This window comes from Ciona robusta, chromosome 4 (assembly GCF_009617815.1).
Source record: "Ciona robusta chromosome 4, ASM961781v2".
NCBI classification, from domain to species: Eukaryota; Metazoa; Chordata; class Ascidiacea; order Phlebobranchia; family Cionidae; genus Ciona; species Ciona robusta.
In genome coordinates this window covers 6,009,713-6,033,595 of record NC_143238.1, presented here as the reverse complement: position 1 = coordinate 6,033,595, position 23,883 = coordinate 6,009,713, and the positions used below count along the sequence as shown (strand labels likewise).

The 23,883-nt window shown below is 35.9% G+C and overlaps 4 protein-coding genes across 4 annotated transcripts; 3 read left to right on the top strand and 1 right to left on the bottom strand.

Moving 5' to 3' along the window:
• The first annotated feature begins 324 nt into the window (after positions 1-324).
• On the top strand, positions 325-8,414 carry LOC149737091 (lipase maturation factor 2-like). Its single transcript, XM_089876274.1, has 17 exons — positions 325-552; positions 965-1,135; positions 1,627-1,721; positions 1,999-2,114; positions 2,375-2,487; positions 2,708-2,733; positions 2,798-2,950; positions 3,255-3,390; positions 3,740-3,880; positions 4,128-4,233; positions 4,617-4,719; positions 5,271-5,456; positions 5,720-5,774; positions 6,161-6,274; positions 6,716-6,936; positions 7,212-7,326; positions 7,907-8,414. Exons 1-17 carry the CDS (start codon positions 459-461, stop codon positions 7,996-7,998), a joined length of 2,037 nt encoding a protein of 678 aa, XP_089732400.1. The 5' UTR covers positions 325-458; the 3' UTR covers positions 7,999-8,414.
• On the bottom strand, positions 8,399-13,783 carry LOC149737090 (uncharacterized protein KIAA0930 homolog). Its single transcript, XM_089876293.1, has 11 exons — positions 13,681-13,783; positions 13,029-13,202; positions 12,581-12,708; positions 12,108-12,212; positions 11,758-11,847; positions 11,469-11,570; positions 11,043-11,183; positions 10,587-10,748; positions 10,169-10,325; positions 9,728-9,838; positions 8,399-9,282 (listed from the first exon to the last, which is right to left on the bottom strand). The coding sequence occupies exons 2-11, from the start codon at positions 13,108-13,110 to the stop codon at positions 9,206-9,208; spliced, it is 1,155 nt and encodes a 384-aa protein (XP_089732419.1). The 5' UTR covers positions 13,111-13,202; positions 13,681-13,783; the 3' UTR covers positions 8,399-9,205.
• On the top strand, positions 13,386-16,577 carry LOC149737089 (carbohydrate deacetylase-like). Its single transcript, XM_089876294.1, has 3 exons — positions 13,386-13,456; positions 13,689-13,758; positions 13,871-16,577. Exon 3 carries the CDS (start codon positions 13,955-13,957, stop codon positions 14,834-14,836), a length of 882 nt encoding a protein of 293 aa, XP_089732420.1. The 5' UTR covers positions 13,386-13,456; positions 13,689-13,758; positions 13,871-13,954; the 3' UTR covers positions 14,837-16,577.
• Positions 16,370-23,446, top strand: LOC149737088 (protein yippee-like). Its single transcript, XM_089876300.1, has 4 exons — positions 16,370-16,702; positions 17,200-17,243; positions 19,213-19,321; positions 22,143-23,446. Exons 1-4 carry the CDS (start codon positions 16,598-16,600, stop codon positions 22,230-22,232), a joined length of 348 nt encoding a protein of 115 aa, XP_089732426.1. The 5' UTR covers positions 16,370-16,597; the 3' UTR covers positions 22,233-23,446.
• The last annotated feature ends 437 nt before the right edge of the window (positions 23,447-23,883 follow it).

Here is a 23,883-nt window from a genome sequence, read left to right as displayed (position 1 = left end):
TAACATCATGCCTGGAGGAAAATGAATAAAAAGGAATCGGTTACAAAGCGTGGCATTTAAACGGTATAATGTTTATACACAAAATTTAAGAAAAGTATTTTGGTAGTTTGCACGCGTTTTGGCAAAGGAGAAAATGCTTTCCTGCGGTTTAATTTCACAACACACGCCTATTAGTAAAACGGCAGGCGCCGAAGTTACACGTGTTACTTCCCCACTTGTTTTTCTCGCAATAGAAAAGTGTCTGGCTGCGTTCAAAGAGTTAGAAATACAATGTTAGCCCATAGGTTGCATTATATGGCCCAACTTCCGTTTAAAACCCGTATTTAATAACGATATTAACGACAGGATATACCGGTATAGCAGTTTAAGTGATTCAAATACTGTGTGTTGTATGTTTGTAGGTGTTACAGTATCAACGAAATAAGTGTACACATTGCGAATAGTAAAGGTTTATTAAAATGGATAAAACAGCAAGAACAAGGGACCTATTTCTAGCTCTGATCGCGTTCACGTTTATGTTCGCATTTGCCTCTTTGTATGTTCAAGTACCAGGTAAAATGAATCGATTTAATTAGCTAGCATTTTGGCTTTTATAATCTTACTGTATATGTTTCATCATTGATTTATTTGCAGTACTTTTTTATGTGTGTAAGTTAAATTAATATATGCAGGAAAAGGAGTGTTGTAATATACAAATCACAAATTTAGTGTGGGATATATATATTTCATACATTTTTTTTAAATCGTTGGAGCAACAGCAATTTTCCTATGGTGTCTTTCCCCAAAACACATACAGCCGCATAGGTAGCAACGGCGAGCCTTGAACCCTGAACCTTTGGGTTAAAGGCAGGTGCCCTAACCACTGTGCACTGGTAATATATTTTTTACTACTATGCGCCACTTATATATATATATACAGGACAGTGGTTATATGTCTTTTTAATAGCCTACTTATCTCTTACAGGTCTTTATGGCAGAAATGGCATCAAACCGGTTCATAACTGGATGCAACAAATGATAAAAGAGAACAAGCAATCATCTCAAACTGCAGAGTCCTACTTTATGAAAGAACCAACTTTGTTATGGTTTATAAAACTTGAGCCTCACTTAGCCATGGAGCTACTTTGTATTTTAGGTTAGATTTTGTTTGTATTAAAATTTCGAAATTTTATATTGGCCACATAAGTGCAGAGGGGCAATTACCAAATATTCTTATATAATTCTTCTATTCTTTCTACCAAATATTCTTATAATATAATACACTCTTCTATGCAGAAAACAGCCCGTTTCATGTTAACCTAAAGTGTGCTAAAATTTTGCATTTTATAAAACACAACAATTTACCAAAAGGTATTGATAATACACCTACTGGTGCTGGTCATATTATCATACGATATGCCGTATATATACTTGGGCAAGACACTGAACTAACAATGTTCCAACCCAGTGACCACATTAGGTTGTAGCACCCTGAGTGTTGAGGTAATAGGACAACTCCGGCCTAATCTCCGGTTAAATTATATGCCACACTTCAGGACCTCACGAATATTTAAATATAACACAGAGGTGTGTTAGTAGAGACTAGAAATTTAACTTATATCAATTATTAGAGTATTGCTTGTTTAGGTGTTCTGCTATCATTTGTATGTATGATATGGAAAAGAGTTCGTACAATGCCCACATACTTCTTGCTGTGGTTGTTCTATCTATCTGTGTACAAGGTTAGTCAAAGTTCTTTTAATTTGCAAAATAATTTCAAAATTTAGCACCTAAACATAATTATTAATTTGCCGAATAATCTTACAAATATATATTGAAACATTTTTGCAAGTCCGTTGACTCTGCGTTTAGCCACAACGCTTTTATTTGACCTTTTTACTCAAATGGTTTTAAAGACTGTCATTTTTCTGCTAATTCCTTTTCTTCTTTGTTATAAAATAATTTGATCTTCGCTACTGTATTTAAAGAGAAAAACAAACCTGTAAGAATTTTGTTCAGGTTGGAGATACTTTTCTTTGGTTTCAATGGGATATCCTGTTACTGGAGGTTGGTTTCTTATCAATACTGGTTGCTCCTCTATCTAATAAGAACTCTGATGCCAAAACAGAAGCCAAGTAAGATATACTTATTGAATTCTTAAATCCAAAACAGGTCAGCAATTTATTTTGGTAATAAAGTTTGCCAGGATCAGCTGATTTAAACTTAATGAATGTAACTTGCTTTATGCTCACATGACTGGAAAAAACGACAGTCATTTTGGCACAGGTGTTCTGTTTCATACACCTCGAACTTACAAGTTACCACTTCTGTAGCTTTGCTTTTTATGTATATATGGCTGATACCTAACTATTAAATAACTATAGTTTATGTTCAGTATCCACAAGGAGATACCATTCTGGTTGGTGAAGTGGCTGTTATTTCGTCTAATGTTCGCATCTGGAGTAGTTAAACTCACAAGCCAATGTCCTACTTGGTGGGGGCTTACAGGTACGCATATTTTTTTGGTCACACACACAAAAAAATAACCAAAACTACCATTCATGTCGGCCATACAGAAAAACCACTATCATTGCAAAGTTACTTATTTTGTAAATATATGGCACCCGTGTTATAACGGTTGTAATTGCCCTGCCATGTGAGAAAAAATGTGTTATATTTATTCAAGCTAAAGGGTTAATTTGTTTATAAACTTTTTTTTGTTTTACAGCATTGAACTACCATTACGAGTCACAGGTAATAAAAAAATTTACATTTCTTTTTGAACCACTAACCTTTGTTGAATAATTTTCGTGTGCAGTGCATACCTACCCCACTAGCATGGTGGGCTCATCAACTACCAGATGCAGTTCAACAATTCTCAGTGATTGGGACTTATATTATTGAAATATGTTTACCATTCTTCTTCTTTGCACCATTGCGGCCGCTACGATTGTTTGCAGGTTATGCTCAGGTTAGATGTTGTTTTATTTATCATTAATGCTTACTTTTCACTTTAAGTCTAAATGTATATAACTTGTTTATCCTCGTGTACCGGGCAACAACAGTCTTAAAGTATTTAAGTATTGTGTTCTCTGTATTTAATGTTTGTTGGGTTAAAGGTCTCAGTTTGGCTTATTGTCCGGACACCCAAAGTGCTGCCACAACCCATTAGTAAAATGAAACTATATTGAACACCAATAAAAATATTCAATAAGAACCTATGCGGGCATATTAAATCTTTTTCTTAAAGTTATTTTTTTAAACTTTTTTCCCAGATATTTCTCATGGTTGCCATTTACTTGACCGGCAATTACAACTTCTTTAACATTCTAACTGTTGTACTTTGTTTATCGTTATTCGATGATGACCATCTATCATTCTTATCCAGATGTTTGTCCTTCGAAAAGAAAGGTAATTGTTTTGGTTATCTATTCTATATGGGTGAGGTCCCACAGCATGGTATCCCATTGAACTTAGAATTTAGGCCAGGATTGGTCTATTACTCCAAAACTAACTAAATTTTTGGGTAAATTTTCTATTATGGTTATACTGTATTAAAATGTGAGGTATTTTAAGGGATGTTTGGCGACATAGCATAGGTTAGCGGTTCAAGGCTCGACACTGCCACCATTGTAATTGTTGCTAGAAATAAAAACTGCTCCAACCTAGTGATTTTCTTACACATCAAAATTAACACTATGTATAAAGAAAGTCAAAACTAATCTCCAAGAAACAATTACTTTATATTTCTCTATTCTAGACAACGGAAATCCGCCACAAAATGAGGTGCAAGGAAACAAAATATGGAATATTCTCTATGTTTTGTTGAACCTCAGTATCTTCGCAACTTTCATATATGTGATGTCTACTCTGTTCACATACAATGGAAAGTTTAAACTAAGTAAGTTGTATACCAAAGTTTTCTTTTTTTGTTTAATCAATAAGCGTGTTTAAACAACTGTTGTTTTAGCGTTACTACTCATTTTTTGGCTTTTATAAACTTTCCGGTTTTCGTTATCATGGCCGAAGAGGCAAAATAAATTGTGTTCATTTATTTAAGTATTGTCAATACAAAGAATTAATAAATATTAGAAAGAATTTGTAACCTAAATCTATTTTTTAAATGTGAGTTTTTAATTTATTTCAAGCTTTCAACAAAGAAGAGTTCAACACCTTTGTGAAATGGTCGTTGCCAAGAATCATTTTTGCTTCTTCGTTTTTATTTGTTCTTAGAACGCTTTATGTTTCCTCGAGGTAAAAACTGTTCTTATCCCCATTATTTGTCCCAAGTGGTTAGGTGTTTGCATCATAACTGAGAAAACTATTGCCCACAAAGTTACATTCTTGCTAACTTGTGAGCTGGCACGAGGTGTATGAAACAGAACACCCGTGTTGTAATAAAAACATATAATTAAACAGACATGTTTCAGTATAGAATTTAAGATGTAAATATGAATGACAATTATAATGATGTTGAAACTATCCTCCCTTAGCCTTAATACAGGGTTTGGACCCTTCTTATTTTGTTTCTAAATGCCTCAGTTATCTGCTCCCTTGGAATATTATTAGAACAGTTCACAATGACCTTCCGAACACTTTGTATATCAGAACTGCTTCACTCTACTTTCTATACACAGGGTGTTGGTTGGAAAAACACAAACTTTGTTCACTTTTGTCTCAAACCTCATCAAGCTGTCAATTATCATCTTGCCTTCAGTTTTTATTCTAACTGCTTCAATGGTAAGCCTATATGTACTTGGTTTATCTAAAACAGAAACCTTTGATAGTCTATTCTATATGAATGAGGTTCTTGAGAACCAGGGATTTAGGCCAGATTTGGTCCATTACCCAACATTGTATATGCACATTCTATTCTATATGGGTGTGGTTTTTGAGGACCTGGAATTTAAGCCAAATTTACCAATTACCCCAACACCCTTGTACGATCGAAAAATCTAAGTTCCTTGTTCTTATTCGGACTCCAGCGTCCCGCCCAAGTCTTGTTTTCCGTCCCGACTCTTGTCCCGCAGAAGTTCATTTGGGGACAAGAATACATATACTGTATTGTAAGGTCCAAATAGCCCCATCGTGTTTTAAACATTTAACAACAGTCAATGGAAGTCGTGAGGGTACGGTTTAATCATTTTTTGAGTGTTCTTTGCTTGCTACCAAATGACAAAAAAATGGAATGAAAAGATGTGCCATCTTTTTCCAACCTACTATATTATTAGTTTATCTGAAACTGAAACCTTTATTAACCCAGTGCATTATTCCTGTATATCTCAACATAGGTACCACTGTGTAGCTTGGAGCCTTCAGTTTCTCGTGAGTTGTCACCCATAGCCCATCGTTGGCACCGATCGAGTTCAACCTTTGATCTCACCCACTCGTACGGTCTTTTCAGGAGAATGACTGGCGTTGGTGGGAGGCCTGAGGTTGTTATTGAAGGAAGCAATTCATTGGAAGGACCATGGAAGGTGAGGGTTGAGTTGAATTGAATGTAACTTGTTTGCGTGGTGGAGACCAAAAAAAACAGCCAGTATAACATTGTTGTTTTACTAAATGACGAGTTACTGCGTATGTAACTTTATGATTGGTTTTTTTTGCATGGCTGACAGTTCCGACAACCATTATTATTTATAAGAGAAAATGACAACATGGACCATTTTACACCTAATGATCTGACCTATACCCACTATAAAGAAGTTAAATTAATATATTAAACTAATAATTGAACCAGGAGTATGAGTTCCACTACAAACCAGGGGACCGAACTTACCCTTTAACATGGACAGGTAACTTAGAACTTATTCCACAATATAAGATTTTTAAAAACTTGCCTCTTATTATATTGACTTGACTTTTTGTTTCTTCTCTCCTAAAATTTCCATTAGCGAAATAAAAGTATGGTATAACATCAGTCATTGTAACTCAGCTACACCTTATTTTTTTTCTGATTGTTCCAGTAGTTATTACTCGCACATTTCCTGATGAAGTCTTGCCGAATGGCAGATGAATTTTGAAAAAGCTACCTTTTTTAAACCAGATGAGTTCCTAAATAATTAATTACAATATGCCTGGTAGTAGAAGTAACAGAACAAACTGTTGTTGAAAGGCATATTACACTAGATGAGCTGCTAAAAATTAATAGCCACAGCTTATAACCTTCATACAATCCCAGCACCCCACCAACCAAGACTAGATTGGCAGATGTGGTTTGCTTCACTATCAAGCTATCAACACAATCCCTGGATATTAAGTTTAATGCACAGGATACTACTTGGACAAAATGAAGGTAGATCACTTTATTTCATTTATTGGATATATTTGTCTGTTTTAACAAATGTAACTTTAAAAATCAGGCTTTAACTTTTTAGGGACGAGTAATATTTTATTGCAAGTGTAATATTTAACGGCTGGCGCATTAAACTACGTTTTTATGTAATATGTAAAAAACGTATAATTGTTTGTGTTCATGTAATATATATGTAAGAAAAATATATAAATTGTGTGTCTATAATATAATATAAGTTGTGTGTCAATTTTTTCCTATGGAAAAAATGGTTTTGGATTACTGAGCATATGGTAGAAGTGTACAAGACTGTATTATTTTTAGATATTTTTGATAAATGCGGCCAAAAATGCCCTTTTTTTAGATATTTGGCATATTAAACATTCCTTTGCCTTTACCCCACATATACCTCAAGCAGTGGACGTAAAATTTCAATATTTACAGTGTTGGACCTAATGGATAGAACGCGGAGCCCGTATCCTGTTTCTCCACCCAAATATATTCGCTCACAACTTTACCTTTACCATTATACAAAGCTTAATAAGAACAACAGTGCACCTCGTGCCTGGTGGACACGTACGCTGCAGAAGGAATATTCACCACCTATTACAAAGGATAATGTTGACCTGCTTGCGTTTCTAAACCATCATAATATGATGCCTGCTGTAAGTTGGGTTGTACTTTGAGTGTCTTTTTTACATAGTAACTTTAAGTTGAGCATTGTGGGTGTATGTGTCCTTAGGCAAGACACCTAATGGCATTTACTTCAACCTAGTGACTACTAAATGGCTTGTCCAAATTATCAACAACTGTCATTTTCCGGTCACACAAGTATAAAGCAAGTTACATTTATTTCTACTTGGGATATGGCCCCAGAGTTGCCTGGCCTGACTTTGGGATCACATTTTATTAGTCCTATAAAATAACCTTCCTATTACAGCCTTTCGCAAAGAAACAACCACCACAAAGTAATGTGGTTCAAATGCTCAACCAGATACGAATATTGGCCAATCAAGTTTCTCCACCCTACTTACTCTGGTCACTTGCATTCACAGGTATTTATTCAAACTGTTTTAATGATAGAGTAGGGTGCGGTAGACAGGACATCTTTAGCACATAATGTCCAAATATCCTAATCGTGTTTTGAGCAATTAATAAATGGTCTATAGGAGTCTTGAGGATACGGTTTTATAATTCTTAGAATGTTCTTTGTTTACTACCAAATGGAATGAGAAAGTAGATTGAAAAAGTGTTCCATCTTCTTCCACCCTACTATATAAAACTTTCACTACTGGCCCTAACCGGGGTTTATTTTCCTCTACAATTGGTTTAAATGTTTAATCAAGGAAAAAAATATAGTTTATTCTTTTTCCACTGTATGTTTTTGTGTGAATCACAAAAGTGTTGGGCTTCTGGCTTAAACCCTAGGTCTTCTTAAAGAGAATAGAATATTGCCCTGTTATACAACATACATGTTGTCTACAATCATATACCTTGTCCTTAATTTTTCCTATGTGTTGCATGTATAGCCTAATATATATATGGTAGAAATTAAGCGGTTAAGGCTGAGGGACTGGATGCCCCGATATATATTATGCAGTTTGCTATAGAAGGTTGTCTTAATATTTATTCCAGCATTGGCGATCGTTACACTTGGATCAATGATGAACAAGAAGAAAAAAATAAAGGATGCTGTTAACGCTAATGTGGTGCAAAAAGTTTCTTAACTATGTGTAATATAATGGTGTAACTGTAGAGATAGGGTATTGGTTTTTTACACTTTTATACACAATGTTAATATCTTAAGACCTGACAAACATCTGCTCCTACTTTTTGGAAACCAGGGTGCTCCTTAGACCATATCCTATGTTAAAACATGTTTCCTACTGTTGGCTGTTTAATGTAACATCTCAAGTTTGTTTTTTGATATGTTTATCCAAAATATTCACAAAACCTATTTCATGGCCTGTATACCTATGTTAGACACCTATGCTGATATATTGAGTTAATAATCATGATACAAATTTGCACATTCATCATTATATATTGATGGTATGTGCTAGATTGCCACGCTACTGCATGTTACGGATCTGTTGCAATATTTATGAAAAAAATATACGCAAAATATATTGAGGATAGAAAATCACTCTAATTGAAGACAATTAACACTGCATTAAATGCACAGTATCAAGCAGTGACTGCACAATAATAGGAAAGGCACAAATACAAAAGATGGTTTTACATCTGAATGGGAATCATACACAATACACACATAGCTACATATTGGCTTATTTCGGAATAGGCGAATCAAAATGTTGCATTTTTGCCATAAATCGAAAGTAATTCGATTTTAGACTAAAAGGGAATAGAATCCGCCTATGGTAACAGTGGTAGCTGAATTTCTGGGTTGGATATCAGTTAATATCAGATATTTGGTTTAATACCCATGATTAAACAAAGTTTAGACTATTTGATGGGTTCAATTACACAGCAAGTTATCATACAGGGTGTTCGGAAAGTCACTGTGCACTGCTGTGATAATTTGTAATAAGAAGGGTCCAATGCTGTACTGATGCTAACAGAGGTCACTTTTAACATCAATTATAATTGTCATTTATATTTAAGATTAGAATTCTGTACTGAAACATGTCAGTTTATTAAATATGTAAGTACAGTGACTTTCTAAACATCCTGTACTAGAAATAGGTACCAGAATCACCAAGCCTTAATTTAGGACTCAACTTCAATTTGGAAGATGACGATAAATAGGAGGCATTGGGTTGCTTACATTAATGCATTGTGAACCTATAAGCACAATCAAACCTAAACAGCTGTGTCAAGACTGCCAGTTTCAGCAAGCATTTTCAGCTTGTATTTTTTGCACAAATAGAAAAGATGAAAAAACATAATAATAGGATAGTTAGCAAAATAAGATCAGCTACTGGCACCTTCTCCTTTGGTAAGTGCTGGTCGTTTCGATATACCTGGTTTTTCATAAGTTTGCAAAATATCTGTAGAAAAACAATGAAAACCAATAATAGAAAGAGGTGGCAAACTGTTTAGGCTCCCGGCCTCTATGACTTCTTGATCTGTAAACTCCAGACCATATTGTAAACTGCAGACCACATTAATTAAAAGTAATATTTTATAGTTTTACTCAATACAGCTAAGACCTTTATTTAAGTGTTGTTACAGATTTAAGACCAAGCCATGTAATAGAACCAGATTTTTTTGTCTCAACTTTAATTATTACACTGGTAGCAATAATGGTAGATTATACCCAAAAGCTATAAAATTAATTAAAAATCCCCCAACAAATAATCACCCACATAGTTACATACGTGGTAACTCGTGAGCAGGCAGGGGGTGTATGAAGCATGACAACCGTGTTGTAAAGACTGCCCTTGCTCCATCACGCAAGAGTACATAAGTTGCATTTATTCATATTTAGCCTACCAAGTATTATCTTGTGCCATGGTAGAGTGACATAAGTTAAATGAGTCTTTAGCGCCATGGTTGTTGTTGGAATTGAAGCTCGTTTTCTTTGAGGGGATGATGGAAGAGATACTGCAAGAAAAGGATTAAAATTAAGGAAAAATTAAGGAAAGGATTAAACTTTAATGAGAACACACCCATGTTTTAACTCTATAATGGGGTGTTTGATGTATAAGAAGACAACCGTGCTATAACTTAACAGAGCATGAGGTGTATGAATAGATCATGTGTGTCTGGTGTATCAGAAGATACCTATGTTATACCTCTACAGTGAGCATGAGGTATATATATATGTTATGAGATTGAGACATGACCTTCTCAATATGCAATTTATATAAAATGCTCAGAGACATAGTCTGACACATGAATATGCAGATTAACTCCAGGAGAATAATCCATTACCATTTTCTCTCTGCTCTGACTTAGAGTAAACAGCTGTAGGAAAATCTTTGTTTCCACTTAAAGGCTCATTGATGGATGATTCAGATTTTGATGAATGTAATGAGCATGAAGCTGATGTTGTTGTACTGCTGGATGCTTTGCTTTCATCACTTGTACACTGTATATGTATGGATAACATAATATATTGTATCTACACTGTATATGTATGGATACAGAATGTATTATGTAGGCTTTGATGTGTGATATCCATAGACGCTAGTTAACAATCTTTTAATGGCTCAACTGGTATAAAATTGTAGTGTGTTTCCGAAATTTCATCTGCCATCCCGTAAGACTTTATCAGGAATTGAAAATACATAGTAAAGAATTCAGTCGCTAAAAAAATATAAGAACGTCCAGTTTAAAACAGAAGACTCACCTCAGTTGATTTATAATGTGCAGTATCTGAGTTTGACTTTTGTATAGCCATCTCCGCATAACCTTTCCCACCAGGGCCTTTCATTCTTACAAACTCAACGCTGTCACTTGTTTTATATAAACCAAGTGTCATGAACTGTGTGAACTTGTTTGGAGCCTTTGTCTAATAAATGTGAACAGTTCATTGTATGTATTTATAATCTTCAACGAATGAATGTAATTTATTTATCCTTGCATGGCCGGAAAACGATAACATGGGTGTTCTGTTTCATACACCTCGTGCCTGTTTATGAGTTACCACATATGTGTAACTTTGTGGGTAATTGTTTTTTACTGTATGGCTGACAGTTTGGACAACCCATTAGTGACCATTGGTTTGGAGTAATGACAGTTAAGTGCCCAAGTACACAAACAGTCAACACCCACTAATTAGAAATCCTGCTACAAAAAAACTCACCCTTCTCTCATACACCTTGACCAAGGAATCATATTTGACCGAGCCAAGAAATATAACACTGCTGAGTTTTTTCGATTTATCGCTTGCAATAACTTCTACACAAACTATTTCCCCTTCATGTAAAATCAAGTCACTCCAAACCTGGCGGAATACAATGTATGGCAGTAATAATTTCAATTTTGAAACCATGTAAGTAATCTTGCATTACAAAATGAGGGCTCATCAATATTTAGTAGGGTGGGGAAGATGGGACACCTTTTCATTCTATTTTCTCATCCCACTTGGCAGTGAAAAAAAGTACATTAAAAACAGAAACATTTTAAACATTAGGGAAAAATCACTTGAATACAAGATTTCTTTTAGATGAGTTAAATATTCAATCTAATATTTCAAGGACTTTTAACAAAACTTGATGATTGAACTAACCTCATCGAAACTATCAATAGTGAAGAATATATTGGGATACGACATTTCGGTTCCTCCTTCTTTGTTCTCCATATTATGCCTGCTTGGTGAAGCATAGACATGCTAAAGAAGTTTGTTTTTAGACCCTGAACTATATATATTGTATATTAAACTTATAATTTAAAGTTTTAAACTGCTGGATTTTTTTACAATATGTGAAAAAATAAATGTTCTTATTTATCCTCGAATGGCGGGCAACTTTAGTGGCTAGACCACGTGGGTTTACTTTAAAACACAAGGTTTTTTATACCTGTGAAACTTTTTTATGTACTGTCACATCTCCTTTAGGGTTCCCAGTCTCTGCCTTTGTGCATATAGCGCATGTGAGAGTGTATTCCATCTAAAGTCATTTTCAAAGTTTAAATATAAATGAACGTAACTTGCTTTATCCTCGCATGGCCAGAAACGACAGTGGTTATAACACAGGTGTTCATACACGTCATGCCGGTTTGCAAGTTACCACCAATGTAACTTTGTAGGGGATTGTTTTTTCTGCATTTCTGCAATGCTAAGCGTATTAGAATACTACATATCTTTATTGAAATATAAATGTTTACTTGAGCCAAGGTTTTTCTTTTACCTCACAAACATACATAATACCTGTTGTATGATCATGTTTAGATAAACAGTCTCTGTCCAATCATAAGCTGGGTCACCCAGACCCGGGGCATTCATTGATTCTCTCCTATACACCACAACTTCATTCTATGTGAAAATAACAAATTAATGAAGTGACAAACAGAATACATTATTCACTGATAAATCTTGACAAATGGCAAACGAAACGTTGGAAATACACTGTGTTTTTATACAGGAACGAGCATATTAAGCCCTTAAAAGAATATGCCATTAACAGTAATAACATTATTTTATCACTTATTTATTCTTGTGTGGACGGTTAGGATTGAAAAGACTACAGAATTAAATTTGCCTAATTTGAGCATGACAGTTATATATGGTACCTAATATAACTATTTTATGTGGGTAGGTTCCTCAGTGTGGCACAATAAAATATGAACTGGGTGACAAAGTTGTAAATGTTTTATTCAAGTCAATTGGATTATTATTCTGACCTGAGATTCCAAAGATTCCGTCTTTTTAACATAGAATAGCAGATCATCATGATGTGGGTTGTTTGCATGGAGGAAGTACTTGGCAAATATTTGTGTCCAGAATGCAATTGGTGCAACGTTTACAAAGCCTGTATTGTGTGAAGTGCAAATAGGTATTATTATTGTTTTTGATATGAAGAAAAACAATATCTTAAATCATGTTTTTTTGTCGTTATATTTTCATTTAAGTTTCATACAATTAAAATCACCTAAGTCTGGCCTAAATCCAAGGTTGACAAGGACCTCACCCTTAGAAAAAATCAATTGTTGCTCTATTAAATAACACAAATTACAGATTAAATTATTGTAAAGTAGAAACAGGAACCAGCCATTTGATATATGCAACATACAGTGTGTTTTATGTCACATTACAAAACAAGCTAAACAAAATATTTTATACAAATGTTACCATCTGATTGCTGTTTCTGGTCATTTGAAACTATTTCGTTCATCATTTCCATAAAAGAACTAGAAGCTGGCAATGTAGCCATCTCAGCATGCAAGGTGTTTTAAACCCCTTTGTCTAACTTTTATAGTGAAACTTTAACGGTTTCCGCCAGAAATTCAAGAATTTATAAACATTCTGCATCGAATTTTAATATTAATAAAATATTAAAGTCTTACCACAGCTTATGTAGCACAATTTTGTTTCCTACTTACGCAAAAACCGCCAATAACTAAAGTTGCCTCTGCAACAGTTCAGCTTAAACTGACATAGTTTGTCATTTTAGCGGATGGCATTTAACATTTAGTGACGTTTTAGTATGGGGAATTTCCCCGTTAGAGGACGGAAATTTTTTGAATTGATTGGTTTGATAAATTACAGATAGGGTCGTGGTAAGTTACTTATTTATATAGATATGTTTTATTAAAACATAGCGTATTCAAAGATTAAGTAAACCGTGTATACTTTATAGGGTACGATTTGCATTAGGTTAAGCCTGAGACCTAGTCGTAGAACATAGAATTTGTACAAACATTCGTTTTTAAGATACGTTTTAGCATTATAGTTTAGTGATCTTATATTTATATGTTGTGTGTATAAATTTACATTAGCTTACAATTTCAGAGTGCAGCAGATTCATGTGGGATAAAGTGTGACATGGAGGCATCGATTCTGAATTCTACATCAGTTTAAAGTAATTTGTATAAACTATTTGAAAATATCATAAACTCATTATATCAATGATATCAGTGCCATATTGTAGTTGTACTACGATGTAAATTTGTTAAATTATATTTCATACACAGAAATAATTGATTGATATTCAACAAACAAGTTCTTCCGTGTTTACTATCCAAAAAAACATCTATTTTATCCAAAAATTCTCTACGATGAAAAGGCTTTTGATTGTGGCAGATGACTTTGGATACGGATATCAGCGCAACCGTGGGATTGTTGAATGCTTCCTAAAACAATCTATATCTGCTGCTTCTATACTTGTTAACTGTAAGCATAGTGAGGATGCCGTAAACCTTGCCTTGCTACATAACATACCGGTGTCTTTGCACTTTAATATAACTCAGGGAAAACCTACTAGTGATATTAACAAAGTAAGATCTCTAGTTGGTGATGATGATATGTTCTTGGGTAAATCAGCCTCTTGGAAAAATACAAGTTATCTACAAAGTGAAATTAAATTAGAGCTGATTTCACAAATCAATTGGTTTGAGAGAAAGTTTGGTAGAATGCCTGACAGGGTGGATGGTCATCAGCATATACATGTACACCCAATGGTTAGGAATGCTTTTGCAATCACATTACAAGAACGAGGAATTAAACATACTAGGTTGCCTGTGGAAGATATAAGTTCAATATTACATCATGGGATGCCTGAGTCAAGGGTGCGGTTCCATGAACAAATTCAAATGGAATCAAAAATTGCTGCTCTTATTTTTGACCAACAGTGCATTAAATACACGCCTCATTTTATTGGGTTGAATTTTGTTGGCAAAGCTATGAATTCCACTCTATTGCAAAGGTCTCTAGCCAATATATACAAAAATAAGCGCAGTGCAATTTGTGAGCTAATGTGCCATCCTGGGTATAGATGTGACAAAAACTCAGATGGATTTTTGCATGAAGCATCAGCTGACGATTTCTCTTGTTCTCCTGACAGAGAGCATGAGTTAAAAGTATTAACCTCAAATGCAATGGCTGCCTTTTATAAATCCGAGAATATTTTACTAAAATATGAATCAAGTATACCACTTTAAATGTAGCAAATTCATTTTTATTTTCTTATTATCAAGTACTATGTGAATAGATTTTTATGTTTATGAAGCAGTTCGTTTTGTACTTAAGTTTTGGTATATGTTTTTCTGAAGTTGTTATAATCATTTAAGTTGCAGTTCCTTCTTTTAATTTTTTTCTAGCAGTGTAGCAGTTTTATTTTTTCTGTATGTTAAAGCAACAAAAATAAATTTAATTTTTAAAAAATGTAAACCTAACGAATATAAAATAACTATATGTTCTCTATGTAACTTTTGTGTTAAACGATTTTTGTTTTAAAATAAGCAAATGTTAATTTAAATTACTATTACTACCTATGCTTTGAATGTGGTACTTTTATGTGTTATATGTTAGTGCAATAAATGACACATAATATAAAGTAATGTATATTTCACACTATTAAGTTTTGAAAAGCCCAAATAAAATCCCAGTAATAATTTCCTACTATGTGAATATAGTGTAACTATTCCCTTGGTTATATGTTAAAATTACTTCATACAAACAAATATTAGAGCAGATAAACATTCCTAGACATTAGAGATATCTCTCCCTTACAGTTTTACCCCAAGGCGTATTTCTGTGGGCACCAAACTTTGGCTACAATACACAACATAATGACACTGTTAGCCACATCATGGTGTCTGTTATGACCTGTGGCAGTTTAACAATATGGTTTAAGTTTATGTAGCGATTGGAGATACTTTTAAAACGGTTAAACAGTTTAAGAACGGTTGAACACATTTGTAAACGTTTTAGTTGTTAGCATTTATACTAAAGGGGTATTTGGTTTATAATATACCTATTTTTGGCAGAAACTTGGTAATATTACTCATACGCGGGAAATTATCAATACAGCAAAAAATTGTTTTAAGCGTAAATAAAGCGGAAACCCGCTCTATTTTATTTCGGTAATGTCATGCAACGTTTCTGTCGCAACCGTTTGTTTTCGTCAAAAACAGCTGATATGAGACGTTGCGAGACGAAGCTCGTACGACCAGTACCTTTTTTCCATCAGAAATAGTCCCCTGCCTCTTATACGATCGACCAATGGCAGCGCGAGCGTTGTGCGCTCTTTTATTATCAGAGCAACGGCCAGCTGATTTCTACAGCTTAGGTTCAGTTCTGGGAAAATTAAAGAGAAAAACCAGAGCAGACAGCGGAGCAGCTGCTTAAGAGAAAACAGAGAGCACGAGCTCGAACACACAAAGACAGCCAGCAACCACACGCCTCTCGCTAAACGTGTTGTTGTGGCGCAGAGCACGGACAGAGCGTTGTACCATTGCCTTTGGTAAGCCCACTCGAGCTTATACTTCCGCAGAGCAGGGACCTTGCAGTGAACTAGGCTTGCTGTGACCATAAGCCCAGTTCTTGTAATTAACCGTTACTAGAATTATGTTTGCTCTATTGTAAACAAATAGAATACAGTATAACTCTATCAAAACAGCTATATGCATTAGTATAGTGCCTTGGGTATTTGTTTATGTGTGAATTTGGTTCTATTAATATTTTTTTACATTTACAGTTAGTTGCTGGGTTAAGCAGAATATTCTGCTACTCCTCTATTGATGGGTTGCGATAATACTGTACAGTAATATCTTCTCCTTGACTTGTATGATTTTTCTTCAAGTTTCTCTTGAGATTGTTGAACTCTTGAAAAAACGACAGCAAAGACACTAAACAGACTTTAAAGAAAAAATCCTGACCTCAAATATATTGTAAGTTCATCGCAAAACTCAATCGACAAAATGGTAAAGACATTTCAACATTACCTTGGCTCTGAATGCCATAGAACTTACAGTTGTGTTCACTGCCGAGCGCACCTTGCAGGTCATACAGACTTAATATCAAAGGTAAGTATTATATATATGTGTGTTAGATAACATTTGGATTGCAATTTAAAAATTTATTAAAATTGTCTATTGAAAAACGGCAAAATTATGTAGTTTTCTCACTTTTCTGTATAATACACACACCTTTAAAAATTTATTAAAACTGTCTATTGAAAATGGCAAAATTATGTAGTTTTCTCACTTTTCTGTATAATACACACACCTTTAGTATTTTTTAAACTTTTGGTATATTTTTTCATTATAATATACAGCCCTTTAGTAATAAATAGAATGAACTAGATAGCACATAATATTTGCATGGTGCTTAACTTAATAGCCAATATAGTTCCATCATAAAATATATGCACACATTTGAAATAAACAGCTTTGAACTTGCAGCCCCTTTGAATAAAACACACACTTTTTCATGACATTTCGAACTTTATGTATTATTATGATTCCTAATGTTTAACTTTCCAAAATATGTATTCAAAATTTAAATAAATGTTTTGTTTCAGTCATTTCAAGGCAGCCAAGGCAGAGCCTATCTCTTCAATGAAGTGTAAGTTAAATTCTAACTAAACAAGATAATAAACTTTGCAATTTAGTTTAATTGGGTGTTGTAATAGTTAAATATTGCACTTGTTTGACCCTCTAGTTTCAGCAACACACCCCCCTTGCTCAATATCCAGACATAAAAGTTAATCATTTCCAATTTATTGTTGACCCATCTTTATTGGATGAAACTGAGTAAATAAAAATAAACCAATGTTTTGTCCTACACACACATGCGAGCACTAGTCCTGTCTGTTGTTTCGAGCTCCCTGTTTTGGTTTGCTTCTTTTAAATTAGTCATGATGTAGACAGCAATTTGGCTGCTTTCGTGAAACGCAATTGACAATTTGGGTCTGCATGCAATTTTACCTTCTGACATAATTGTTTAATGAATTAATTAGCAGGCACACTTTAACACATTACATATCTATACTAGCATAGTATTTACACATGTTTAACTAGTACTAGCTACACCTACAGCAGTACATTTTTAAGTCTTTTCCAATAAGACTATGCGAGTGCATAGGAGTCAGCAAAGCCACAGTTGTTAGGACATGCTTATGGATAACATATACAGTAGTGTGATTGGGTAGAATAACTGTGACGTATTTAGTTCAAGTTTATAAATAATACATGCAACACGAATCTCTTGTTCTTCTGTATTTAAAATGTGTAATGTGATATTTTAAATGACTAAAGGTACCATATGTAGATATACAATACTTGCTTTAAAATCAAGTTAATACACATTTTTTATGTCTTATATCTTTCACTATGTTTGTTTTTTTGTTGAGGAATTTTATGTGCTGTCTTTCAGCAGTTACTTCTGTTTTGTAGTCAACATCTCCAAGTATCAGGTTTCAGGTTACGCTGTGTAGATAAAACCCCTTAAAAAATAGGATACAATTCGGCAAAAAATGATTACTAAGTCCTTGTGCAGACAGACATCAGACCAGGCGTACAGAAAAGAAATCGGTCTGGTGAATTATGGTTCAAAACAGGCTGGCTATGCCGTCCCAGGTTCTCTTCTATCTATTGATCTATACCTTACCCGTCTCGGGTTAGAAACGTTGCGTTGGCTCGCTAAAACGTGGGAAACTAGATTAAAAAACCGCGTGTCGGCCACCTCTGTGAGGCTCGTAAATCTGCTGTCGTTTCAAATCGTGATCTTGGGTTGTCTCGCCAATGTGAACTTAAGGTGACTTGTAACTTCAACGTTGATTGTCAGGCCTTGACGGCGATTAACGCACAAGCAGGATCGTTGCCCATTGATGCGATACGCCACTTAATTACCTAATTACAGGTTGTAAGCCAGCGGGCGTCTGTCAAGCCAGATAATTCCGTATCCTCCGTAAGCACGTTAACGCGTTCATATATTTTTAAACATGTTTAAATATTAAATGAGTTTATGCAACCTTATTTAGGGTGAAATGTCGTTACCGCGTATAAGCTGTCGAGGACCTTGTCGAAAACCAACCGTTTCATTTGAAATTTGTAAATCTGGGAACCCATGTTTTTCACAGAAACAGGTTTCCCCGCTTCGTAGTTGTTTTACCATGAATAGCAACCGCAGTTGGTTTATGCGCTGCGTTTTCTCACCAGTGCGCAGCTATGACGCACGTAGGCCAGCTGATCTTTTCATAAAACCAAATTGCGGCACGAAACTACTTTAACAGGGTTAATTTTCACCCCCCCCCCAAAGAAACGGCTTTGTTTGGTATAACCATATATTAACACTTGACATTATGCTACCATAAGAATATAAGAAATAGGTTAAGTGGTAGTTAACATAATAATTCCACCTCGCTAACACCTGATTTACGATATATGTATGTTATAATACACTAACATTAAAAAATAAACCCTTTATACTGGGTATAAGTGTAATGGGGCAACTTTTCCTGAATCTCAGATTCCATGCCATGTCGTATAACCTTACCCAAATAGAACAGGAAATAAATCTTTTTTTCCCACAGTGTAAACGTGGACAGTGGGATCCCACAAGAACGACTTCTGCTCACAGGAATGCACGCAGTGTCTGATATTCACTGCAAGTGCTGTAAGACCACACTAGGATGGAAATACGTAAGTTTAATTACAACCCTATAACCCAATATCCGATCTATTATTCACAACACGTAGGGATTACCACTAAACGCTGCTCGGCTGGCGCGTTTAGTAAAGTCAGAGAACGTAAGTGAGTAAAACCGTGCGTGTCGTAATCCGTGATAATTAAATACGCGGTGGAAATCGAGGATTAATAGCCCGATGATGATGATAATAATAATGAGATCGTTGCCTAGCGGGCTTTTATCCGTCAAATGACGTATGTGACATGCTGCATGCAGACAACTAAGGACTGATGGTTCTTTGATTTTTTTACTCGCTAGTTATTATCGTGACTCAGCCCGCTAGCAGCATCGATTTATAAAAGGATATCCTGTCGGAGTTGAACTGCGTACCAAAATAACACCCGCCCAAGGCGTATGTCGCGTATACTGACTAATATGCATCACCACGTGAAAGGATAACATGATGCGTCGATAAGGCTGGTTTGGCGGGTACAGCTTGGTGTCATCGACGACAGACTGACCATTTTCGGTTCGCTCTCCTTTATCGTTGTGTGTGTTTTGCTACGGAACGGGAAACCGACCCGAAAATTGGGCAAGCTACCGTTTTCTCTGATATTGTTTTCACTCGCTATCTTTTACGAGAGACGGGGTGAGAACGGGTTAACGGAAGGGGGGGTTGGGGCCTTTGTTCCCCACAAAGGGGTTAATAACCGTGGGGGTTCGGATGTGGGTTGGGTCTGGTATAAATAGCCGATGCTTTAGTTCTCATTGCGTTTGAAAGGAATTGAAGCTACAGTTGTGGGCATGACCATTCTTGCTCACTGATTTCAATGCGAAACGTAAGAAACTGCTCGTTTCGACTCCGCCACTCAAGATTAAAGTTTTATCCGCCGTTTCTAGTTACCACATGTATCGGCAACCAGAGCGCCATTTAGCCGATAATTCGTAGCCTTTCATACGCGAGGATATCTCAATTACAGTCGTAAGGTCCCGACTACTTTTATCGCCAAAATATTGGGCATAGCATCCGTTGCCTCGAAACCTCTCAACGATTATCGCCAAACTCTCGCGACTTCCATCACCCTGGTGCCAGGCGCGCGGTCGCCCTGTGACGTCACATGAGACGGTCACGGGCCACTGCACTGGACACGTGGTTGAGGTTCTTTGTTTTGTAGGAACCACGTTTAGGCTGCGCTGTTCTCTGTGTAACCACGTTGCTATGCGTTGTTATATAGGCGGATTCAAAACCACCAACGAGCTCTTTGTTCAATTGATACCATACTCGTATCGAATTCCACACATATAAGCAAATATAATATTACGCATGCTACTTTATTAATCTTTTACGTCATTTATATAACTGCCACATCCTAATCACATTAAGCATGTTGATTACTGCGATGATGGGCATGAAATCCCTTGCGTATTCCTGATCGTCATGTTTTATTATTTAAGCAGCTTCTATTGGTATAACCATAACGAGTGTCGTTATGTGGCCTATCCTTTTCGTCCTAATGTTTAAATATTGTTAAAGTAAGATGGTCCATATTTTCCTTGTTTTTATCGTCCCATTTGGTAGTAAACAAAGAATATTTACAGAATTATATTAGTTATTTTTACGACCCTAAATAAAGTTGCTAATAGTTAAAAAAATAAAAAAACATGGGATAATACGTGACAAGTTATTTCCGTCTTACCCCGTACTATTTTAGCTCCGTTCTTAAAGGAACAATGAGATTAATAATAGGTCGTAGTCGATCTCTGCTTTGGATTTGTTTGCTGTATAATCTCAAACAGCAGCTTTGCAGCTCTGTTAATGCCACGGGTTTGCAATTCGTGGTAGGGCAGGAACTTTTGGTATTTGAACGACCGATAGCGCTTGTGGTAAAGTCTCTCGCGTGCGATTTTATCAAAATTTCAATGTTTTCAAAGAAATGCGTTCGAGTTTATTTAAAATTTTCCAGTAGTTTTCCACAACTAAATCATAGCTGTTGCAGCGTCAGCACGCACAACATTAACGTTTATATTTACCTCAGCAATTCTATTGGGCTAAAACGATCAGCTGGCCGGCGGCACAAAATTAGTGTTCGATCTCCAAATGCTGGGCGCGCAAATCAATTAATCGATCCGCTAACCACAAAGGGGTTGGTGGTTGTATAGTGTATCCCTTCCTTCCTATTACCATGGCACTGTATAACCACAACTCCACATTAAAACATATATGGCAATGGCATATATTGTTCGAATAGGCATTTGTACCTGTATAGTTGATACATATGCTCAATCCCTTCAGATGTATTTCGTTTTTATTTAACTTCAGTCGTCCAAGGTAGCTTTACCTTCTGTATTAATCGATACTGGAGCTCGACAGTCGCTCCATATTTCTTTGTACCAGGAAGCAAGACAAGAGAATGTGTATGCTGGGCAAATAGCAATTTCCTCGTTTCAAAAATTGCTTTCAGTTTTGAGATTGCCATCTTACTATAGAAATTGTACAAATCGAAATCTAAAATTGAGCTAACGAAGCAGTTCTGTATACAGGCGTGGTATGGGCGCTTACCTTCCTACACGCGGCTTGTTTGATGCTTATATATTATTTATGACTCTTAGAAGATGGTTGGACGGTGGATAGGCGCTCAATAGAAGGTAATTCGGTGGATTTCCCGTTCTCGCGGCATTTGGACGTAAACAAACCACGCTATAGAAAACTGCTTATATAAGTTAACTATATCGTCCACACATTGCAATATGGCATGACATGCTATGAGTCACCTTATAATATTCGGTTGTATTTAAAACATAGATTGTTTATAACACGCGCTTCCTATATGCAGGAACGGGCATATGAAAACAGCCAGAAATACAAAGAAGGGAAATTCATCATTGAGTTGATACACATGATAAAGGATAACGGATGGAGCTAACTTTGCTCGACCCCGGATATGAGCTACTTCTTATTTACCTAAAGCATCAGACCGACGTTGTTCATCTACATGGACGTCCCAATTCACACGGTTCCCTACATGTAAGGTCGCAGGACGATTACCGTTACGATTTTTATCGTTTTCAAGCTAATGTTACTTTACTCCGGGACTGAAACCGCCGGATATTCTATCTTACATTCCAATCTTTATAACACTGGCCACGACAAATCTTTTATCTCTCACACACACACACATAGATAAACTGCTATATTTCATTCATTACAAGTAAAACATAATTCCACTATTATTTTGACACATACGTATAAATAAACGGATATTTCATTTATATCATAACAAGTACAAACTACTCTACGCTTCATGGGCATTTCTTCCTTCGTTTCGTTTGTTTGCCTTTGGTTATCTTTTCCTTTTTGCTTGGTTTGGCCGTAGCCGCTTTTAGTATTGATGTATCATTCGTCTTTCCTTTCTTTTCACTGTTAACGCTTCAACTTAAAATTGGGTTCGTGTGTCGCAATCGGGACCTGTAGAATCGAAAAAGGAAACTTTTCCAGTAGTTTACTTATTCTCACGCTTATTTGTACATAGCTGTCTTGTTTTTTTGCACGCCAGCGCCCGTCTGTGTGACCCTAGCGTACTGTAATGGTTTAAAAAACATAGATTTATTTAAAACAGAAGTAATGAATAGAAGCGACATTCTAATCTTCGTATCAGCATTTTCAACTAGATGGTTTCCTTTCCAATGGCGCGTATGTTGTTTTCTGTTTGCACGAACACTGTGTGTATGTGCGTATATATGTGTGCGTGGTTCTTCTATATTGTGCTGTGTTTATCTATTGGCATTTCTTCGTTGTCTTAGTCTGTTTTTCCATTTCCAACCGGAAGATGATTTGCTTCATAATTTACCCCGGCGTTTCTACAAGAGTCCCCCCTTAAGCCCGTATGGCATGTTCCGTTTAAAGTAACTTCTTTCATTTATTCCGCACTTTTCCTTGTCCTCTTGCTGGTTACGAGACGATGTCTTTCCTACGCTTTTTCTTTCCGCAATCCGTCGCCTAACGCGCGTTCGCTCACGGGCGCATGGATGTACAATACCCCTCGCTTTGTGTTGTAGAACGAGTTTACCATTTACCAATTCGCTCTGCACCGTATAGCCTGTACACGAGTGTTGACCCAAATAAATGAAAACCACTCTGGCCGCAGCATGATCAGTATGAACATGTTTTCAACCAGCAACCCTGCCGCGAAATAATATTTATGGAGCCAAGACGGTGCCAATCAATACGTTGCTTCAGGCTGGTGGAAAATTATATTTGTTCAAGCCATTGTAGGAAGTAAATCGTTAAAATAAGCAAACTTCGTTGCTTTTTGCGTAGAAGAAGCAATTTTAACGAAACCTAGGCAGATTCACTTAAATCTACTTAAAGGCAGCCTAAATAAACCGAAGGGCCCTTGATTCTTGCTGGGTATAGAAACGGCGCTATTCCCAGCCGAAATACACAGACACAAGTACACAACAGAGCAACTTTGAACGGTGTGGCGACATGGCTGGTGTACTACAACGTAATTAGGGACCGATGTCGGTACGTACACAAGGTCGTATAATTGCTAATAATTCGAGGAAAACAATCAA

Excerpts from the sequence above, each read along its gene's own strand:
- LOC149737091 (XM_089876274.1), top strand. The coding sequence starts at position 459 with ATGGATAAAACAGCAAGAACAAGGGACCTATTTCTAGCTCTGATCGCG. Across the intron at positions 6,937-7,211 it reads ATCATAATATGATGCCTGCT|CCTTTCGCAAAGAAACAACC; the intron begins GTAAGTTGGGTT and ends TTCCTATTACAG. Across the intron at positions 7,327-7,906 it reads CTGGTCACTTGCATTCACAG|CATTGGCGATCGTTACACTT; the intron begins GTATTTATTCAA and ends TATTTATTCCAG.
- LOC149737090 (XM_089876293.1), bottom strand. The coding sequence starts at position 13,110 with ATGGCTACATTGCCAGCTTCTAGTTCTTTTATGGAAATGATGAACGAA. Across the intron at positions 11,848-12,107 it reads TAAACATGATCATACAACAG|ATGGAATACACTCTCACATG; the intron begins GTATTATGTATG and ends AAATGACTTTAG. Across the intron at positions 9,839-10,168 it reads GTCAGAGCAGAGAGAAAATG|TATCTCTTCCATCATCCCCT; the intron begins GTAATGGATTAT and ends CTTTTCTTGCAG.
- LOC149737088 (XM_089876300.1), top strand. The coding sequence starts at position 16,598 with ATGGTAAAGACATTTCAACATTACCTTGGCTCTGAATGCCATAGAACT. Across the intron at positions 16,703-17,199 it reads ATACAGACTTAATATCAAAG|TCATTTCAAGGCAGCCAAGG; the intron begins GTAAGTATTATA and ends GTTTTGTTTCAG. Across the intron at positions 17,244-19,212 it reads GCCTATCTCTTCAATGAAGT|TGTAAACGTGGACAGTGGGA; the intron begins GTAAGTTAAATT and ends TTTTTCCCACAG.
- LOC149737089 (XM_089876294.1), top strand. The coding sequence starts at position 13,955 with ATGAAAAGGCTTTTGATTGTGGCAGATGACTTTGGATACGGATATCAG.